Consider the following 7,756-nt stretch of genomic DNA (forward strand, 5'->3'; position numbering starts at 1 on the left):
GAGAGCTTGTTACAATTGTAACAAGATTGGACACAGAGCGGTAGAGTGCCGCAGTGCACCCGCAGCAGGTCAGCAGGGCAGGACTCTGCAGCATCAGCAGAACCGTGCTCAGGGACACGGTCAGGGCCAACAGCTGAGGATTAAGGCATCCCCTACAGTTCCGAGGATTAAGGGACAGGTTCGAGCGGTCTAGGAGACCTAGTAGAGACAGATGACACCATTCACTCTAGATAATGCAGAGCAGCAGACCGATAGAGTGTATGCAGTTGTTCCTCACGATCATGACGCGAGCGGAGCTGTGGTGGAAGGTACGTTCCGTGTGAACTCCTTTACAACACGCATTTTTTTTATTCTGGCGCTTCGCATTCTTTTATCTCCTATGATTTTACGGTTAGACTTCAACTTGTAGCTTAGCCGTTAGATTTTTCTGTTGGCCTTCTTGTTTTGATGATGATTTACAAACAATTTACATCTAATATTGTTTGTCTAGTGTTTATGTTTTATATTTATTTTAGGCAAACAATATGTTGGAGGATGGATGGAATAGAGCTTCAACGATCATATCCAAAGGAGGTTGGCGGAATGTCGGTGAAGCCTTGCAATTCAAGTTAAAGATCAAGTTCAAGCTTCATCCGCAACGTGTACCAAGTCAAGCTTAATTGAAGATCAAGATTGCTTGGGTAATACAGTTTAGGATTTATATTATGTGTGTTAAGTACTCTAAGCTCAATTATCTATACACACACATTTTATTGGTTTCCTTGTATATATATGTAGTCACATATATATACAACACAAGTTTTAGTTTTCATATTTATAAATATGAAATTACATGTTTCATATTTATTATTGTGATTTGGTTTATCTACTTAGATATGAAACAAATATATTTTTATATACATACTCATAGGTTTCATTTTCTATTGTATTTGTGAAAATATTGTATTCTTAGTTTGTAGACTTTAATATCAGTTTATACATGTTTTACTAAGTCTATAAAACATTTCACAAAGTTTCAAAAGTTTGTTTATGTCAAAACATCAAAATTCAAGTATCTCATATTTTCATGTTTTGGACTATTTTGCAAAATGATGATTTTTCACAAATGAGAAATGCAATTTGGAAAATTCTTTTTGTAACATGTTTGTTTTCATGTTTATATACATTTCCCAAAGTTTCATAATTTTTGGACTTCATTTGTTATTTTTAACATTTTTCCAAAGTCTTAAAAGTCAGCTTTAAAATCAGGTTTTGAAATGTCTGTTTTCGGTCGACCGCACCGGTCGACCGATACTGAGTTCTCGTGTTCACTGGGCGACAGAAGAGTTTCGTCGTCGAGCCGCCGCGGTTGACCGGGCGAGCTTTTCTTCGGTCGACGCCCGGTCGAACCGATAAGTCATGCTAGTGTTTTTTCTCGTGTTTGACCTGGATAGCGTCGACCGAAATTCCGCGTCGGTCGACCGATCGTGTTCTGTCGGTCGAACCGGCGAATTGTCTTCGGTCAACCACGCGCTCGTCTAAATGCTTCAACCGGTATTTTTATTATACTATTGCTGGGAGTGTTTTTGGTCTTTGTTTTCGGAGGAGTTGGCTGAGTTTTGAGAGGGGTATAAATACCCCATTGGCCATTCAGCTCTCCACTAACTAAATGAGATTTTAAAGAAGTTTAAAAAGTTGTTAAACAAGGGTTTATAGTTTGTTTAAGTTTGTTTAATGAAAAGCTTTTAGCATTTGGAGAGTTTGTTTTTTATGATTCAATTCAACAGAGCTTGAGGACGATCAGTCTATTGGTGTTGTGGGCCATCCACTCTTCTCCGCTCCACTTCTTGATATATTGAGGAAAGTTTTTAAAATACTCTATTCTAGCTCTTTTATATATTTGATTATCATTGTTATTAAGAGCTTGAACTACTTTGAGTTTAGTTTTGATTATATCTCTTTTGTTCACACACAACCTTTTTGAGCTCTATTGTATTACATTTGTGGCATAGTAAAATTGCTTATAGGTCCGCTTAACACGGCTTGCAACACTGAACTAAATGAACCATCGGGGCGACGTGTCTGAACAGAAACGGTCAGTCCACAAACACCAGAAGCCAAAGTGACACGCAATGTAAGCGGATTAAGAGGCTACTGAAGCTGACGACGTACGTGAACGACGGGAATGAAATCACTCGCGTTGGCGGAATCAAACCAACGGTCCAGGGAGTCAACAGAGTCATCTCAAGCCATGATAACGGATTCGAACTCAGACACCACAGCCGATTTACTGCTAATCGGGATCCAAGACTCTAAATCAGGATTCAGAAAATACGGGGGTTCAGAGACGCCGCAGGCGAAGCCGATGATCGCGATCAACCGCACGCGCATGATCAGTTTTGGAATCAACTCAGAGTCGGTTATTGCCAAATCAGGCAATCAAGTCAACGAATCAATTTCAGAACCAATGCAAACCGCAAAGCCGAATCACTGGATGAAGCGATACAAGGACGCCGGAAATAACCGAAAGACGGAGCGCAAGCCGGAGTGCTTCGCCAAGAGCTAAGCCACCCTGGGGTGGTCTTGGGCCAAGCGCGAGCTCACCCTAGGGTGGCTCGGCATGAGCCGAGCCACCCTGAGGTGGCCGCCCAGATCTGTGCCAAATGCACAGATCTGGTTGCCTATAAATAGGCGGGGTCATTCATCATATTTTGGGGGACTTTTGGAAGAACTTTTGGAGAGCCGAAACTCTGCCGGATTGAGACCTCATCTTGGAGTTTTTTGAAGGCTTGAAGACTTGGACATTCAGATCTGATTCTTGGCGAGCACCCGCATCACAAAAGGCAGGAGTTTGAGGGGATCGAGATCTCAGATCTACGTTGTTACACTCCGGATCAAAGCTTGGTCTTTGATCCCGAGATTCGAGCGATTGTTTCCTTGGTGAAATAATCCCTCCGGCTATTATTTCCTTGGTGAAATAATACCCGTTATACTGCGTAGATCTGTTCGGATCTAGATCGCGCGGTGGTCCACGGCAAACAACCCCGGCGCAGGCAAACAACCCACCCAAGCGAGTGACCGAATAACAGGAGCTCGCGATTTGTTCACAAGGAGAAAAAGTTGTAATTTTCAATTTTCTTTATTTTTTGATTTTCATTGTAACCGGATCTAAAAAAGACCGGATCTTCTGTAACCGAAAAACTGTTATTTAAGATAGCAATGACATCAATGAAGAAAGCAACGATTTTTCCCGCGAACAATCTGGCGACCACAGTGGGAGCCACCGATCTCACTGTTGAGATCGGAGCGTCGCAGCCGCGGATCTCGATCCCGGTCGTGGAGGAGGTCGAATATGAGTTCGACCAGCAGAAGTACGAGGAGTACGTGTCCTCGTCTGGATCAACCTCCTCCCGTAAGTCCAAGAAATTCCAGAAGTTCTCCTCCAGGAGAAAAGTCCGTTGGTGCGAAGAAGTTGAAGCCACCAACGACAACCTCACCCCGATCGACGCCGAAGTTGCGTCGGGTGAAGTCCCACCGGCCTCTAAGCAGGTCAAGTCCGCCGTCGAAGGCGTGGTGACTCTCTCTAAGAGAGCTCGCCAGAGGCAGCGTCAACGCCTCGCGAAGCAATTCGCCAAGGCCATGGAGTCCGTTGACGGGGTCCGCTACAATGCGGATCTGAAGAACAAACGAGGCAAACAGCCTCAACATCAAGTGAAGAATGGTTCCTCCAAGCCATCAACGATGGAGTGGGTCCGGGTCAAACGGAACCGTACGACGCTGGAGGAGCGTATCCGCAAGCGCCGCGCATTATCGGCGCAAGTACGGGCCAAAGCTGAAGAAGCCCGTAGAAGACTGCAAAAGGAGGTGACGAAGAAGCCGCCACCAACCCGCCAAGTCTGGAAGCCGAAGTCTGAAGTGGCAACTCAGGCCAAAAAGCAACCATCGCAGCCTTCTAAGCAAGGTCAAACTCCGGCGAGTTAACCAAAGTCGCCGTTAATTCCTATGGCCATTCTGGGAGATCATGCAGAATCATCCCGAAGGAGGAAGCCGGTTTTGGAGCACCTCGGTCCACTTCCCAAAGAACGAGGCAAAACTCCAGTTCAAGAACGGTTGGGGCAAATGAAGAAGTCCCAAATAATTCAACATGCTGGGGGTCGCCGCAACCCTCAACATTTGGAGAAAATCGTGGCACCCAAGCGCACAACTTTGCGCATCGAAGTGCAGGAGCCCGTTGAAGATTCACACCCACAAAGGCGTGTTTCGAGGCGTGTGACTCTGGAGAGCTCAAAGAAGGAAATTCATTCTCAGAAGGAAACGTTGTTGTTAGATAACGATGACGTTATACCTGGGAGATCGTGCCAACACACGATAGGTTGCTCCGACTTTCAAACGGACAAGCTGTACTATTGTGCTGGAGGTACGATCAAATCCAGAAAGAGGAGCCCTCAAAGATTAGAGACTCAATGTCCTTGCTCAAAACTCATTCGGGCGGTATTATCTGAGTGCGACTGCACCAAAATGTTTCCCGAAAGAGTTTCCGTGTTCCAAAGACTCAGCATGGAAGCGCCAAAGCCAAGGACTAGACGTTTCTGAAGAAGAGGAACAATGGTCAAAGATGATGAACGTTCAAGGGTCACTACCAACATGACCAGCAAGGGGACATCGGCACGGGATGATTTCGAGTCGATTTTGAAAGCCTCCCGGCCTAGAACTCGTCTGCAGTCCGGAACCATCGAGAGAGCAACCTATGGTAGGGTTCGGACAAGACGCCCTTCAGAAGATGAAGAATCTGATGCTGGCTCCGCAGTTACATCAGATAATACGGTATCCAGCGAGGGACAACCCCGCGAGGCGCTTATGATAAGTGTGGAGCAAATTGCCAAGATGATTGAAGACGCTTTGGCTAAGCAGCAGGAAATTTTCAGGTTCGAGATGCAAATGACCATGCAGAACATGAGAGAAATGCATGACCAACAAATCCAAGCATTGACGAACCAGCAAGGCGAGCCAAGTCGTCGCAACCAAGTCCATCAGGAGGACGAGGATACGAATGCTCCTCCCGTCAATGCAGGGGGTGGTAACGGGAATGCTATTGAAGATACAGGTGAAAGCCTAAAAATTAAAAACCTCGAGAGCAAAATCAATACATTGATTTCCGCCCAAGAGACGAAAAAGACGGGCATTCCTTGTCCATACCCAAGAGAGTGGGAATCAATCCCATATCCGGCGAAGTTCAGTCTAATTAACTTCACGCCGTTTAATGGGATGAGTTCACCCACTCAGCATTTGATTTACTTCAAATCGCACTTGGGAGTCATCTCTGGTAATGAGCCTCTGATGGTGCGGTCATTCGTTGGCACTCTTCGCGGAGCCGCCTTCGATTGGTATCGCCGCCTCAAGCCAGGAAGCATAAACAGCTGGGACGACATGGAGACTAAGTTCCTTACAAATTTCTTCGACGACGACACCGAGATCTCTATCGGATCGTTGCTCGATGAGAAGCAGAAAGACGGGGAGTTAGTCGACACCTTCGTCAAAAGGTTCCGGAACAAGGCGATGAATTATCAGGACCCGATCACCGAGGAATTCATCCTCCAGACCTCATAAACAGCTGGGACGACATGGAGACTAAGTTCCTTACAAATTTCTTCGACGACGACACCGAGATCTCTATCGGATCGTTGCTCGATGAGAAGCAGAAAGACGGGGAGTTAGTCGACACCTTCGTCAAAAGGTTCCGGAACAAGGCGATGAATTGTCGGGACCCGATCACCGAGGAATTCATCCTCCAGACCTGCCACAACAACCTTTCGCTGGACGTGTTGGAAGCAATGGGCACAGCACCATCCAAGACATGGAAGGATCTGAAAGTTCGAGGAGAGCAAGCTGAGCGATTCCTCAGGAGAAAGAAGGCGGAGAGAAGCCAACCGGCAACAAATCCTCCGAAACAGAACTTCAACCAAAAAGGAAAAGGTAAAGCTCATGCTAATGCCGTTGATGTTAACCAAACTTTTCAATTGCAACCTCAGCAACAACAGCAGCAACGAGCGCCACAACAATCCCAACCGCATTGGCAACAACGGCCTCAGAAACAAAAGTCTTCGGAGCCGAGGTTCCCCAAAGTCTACTCCTTCAAGGATGATGAAGTTCCCGGCATCTTCAAATACTTGTTGGAGAACAACAAAATCCAGTTGCCGGCGATCGTGGATCAAGAGGGGGCCAGCAAGGTGACGGATCCAAAGTACTGCGCGTACCACAGAGCGGTCCACCACCCTACGAGATCATGCTACCACCTCAAGGACAAGATCCAGGCGTTAATCGACGTAGGGGTCATAACCCCGAAACCAGCCAAGAATGTGGGGGCAAACACAGTGTCAATCAGTTTGGGATCGGTGCCCACAACATGGTTCGAGCCGAAACGCGTCACCAAGGTGGGAATGAAGACGGTGAATGATGACCCACATGGACAGCGCCAAAAAGGGCTTGTGCCACATACAGCCCCAAACGGCGAAATCCTCTGGGTTCATCCCGATCTGATTGAAGATGAACAATGGGCTGGATCGTCATCCAAGAAGAAGTCCAAAGAGAAAGGAAAGTCTTGCTGCGGAGTCTCTGCTATCCCAGGAAAAGATGACGAAAGAATCATAGCTTTCCTGCTCTCTGAAGAAGAACAAGAAGTTTTTGCGACCCAAAGCGGAAACGAATATCACTACAACTATTCGTCACTTAGTGAGCAGGGGGTGGACAAACGGGGACCAGCCAAAACTCTCACAGAAATGGGGGTGATTACGAGTCCCACACCGGGTAAAGAAGTTCTACGACAGCCGGTGAATAAACCAAAAGAGAAGAATCCCCAAGAGGTGCAGAATCCGAAGCAGTCTCGTTTCAGCCGCCCGATTGGAAAGGATAAACCAGAGAGTTCGAAAACTCCATGCGCCTTCGACATCATGGCTCAGCTAGCTAATATTCTAGCGTGGATAACGCTATATTGAGTTGCTGCGGCTGTCTAAAAGAAACTAGAGAAGCATGCAAGAGGCTTGCGATTCGAAGCATTCCTCACTCAGATCAAACGCGGCGCCTGGGAACTAGAACTGTACTCACAGTGTAATGTGCAGCAAAACATTCCCTGCATCACTTCCCAAGGAAGACAGCAGACGAAGATTCATAACCATGATCGGCCCTTGTATTGTTGTCGGGTAATTGGCTCCAGCGAGGCACCGGGAATCCAAGAGATCCGGGTTCCGCTGTGACATTATCCCGCTTCGCCTAATGCTACTTGGCAATTCCATCAGCAATTGCATCTACAGGCATAGTCATTTACGGATTCAACACAGCGGGTCAAGACCTTTGGGGAAGATCGAATGAAATGCAAAATGGACGATCTGAATGACGGAGGTCACGTGTTCCGTGATAGATGCTGGAGACATCCTATAACTTACTATTGTCGGCCTGATCCATATAAGTTATAGTTCCTCCACCTTACCCATCAGTGTTAAATATTCGAAACTGATGAAGGGTCGGAGGTGTCAGCGGATAAGCAACCATTTAAAGGGTAATGAGAATTACTTCACTGATTCTCTCCTTTATGGTATGAATCACAAGAACGATCGATCCAGAGGAAGACAGCCGGAGAAGAAGCTGATTCCGAGGCCGGATGTCGATTACACTGGCGTTTGTTTCAAATGACATTGGTAACTTTGTATAATCTTGATGGACGACGAATCGTCAAAGATGCGGTTGTAACGGACTTGCTGATATTGAAAATCATGATTTAGAG

The 7,756-nt window shown here is 46.4% G+C and overlaps 1 protein-coding gene across 1 annotated transcript in view; it reads left to right on the forward strand.

Moving 5' to 3' along the window:
- Positions 212 to 7,756, forward strand: part of LOC109842276 (protein STAR1-like) — a 12,282-nt gene continuing 4,737 nt past the window's right edge. The window contains exons 1-2 of the mRNA XM_020411173.1: positions 212 to 308; positions 1,767 to 1,843. Coding sequence (XP_020266762.1) covers positions 212 to 308; positions 1,767 to 1,843 — 174 coding nt within the window. The remainder of the gene's footprint in view (positions 309 to 1,766; positions 1,844 to 7,756) is intronic.

Source organism: Asparagus officinalis, chromosome 5 (assembly GCF_001876935.1).
Source record: "Asparagus officinalis chromosome 5, Aspof.V1, whole genome shotgun sequence".
Lineage (NCBI taxonomy): Eukaryota > Viridiplantae > Streptophyta > Magnoliopsida > Asparagales > Asparagaceae > Asparagus > Asparagus officinalis.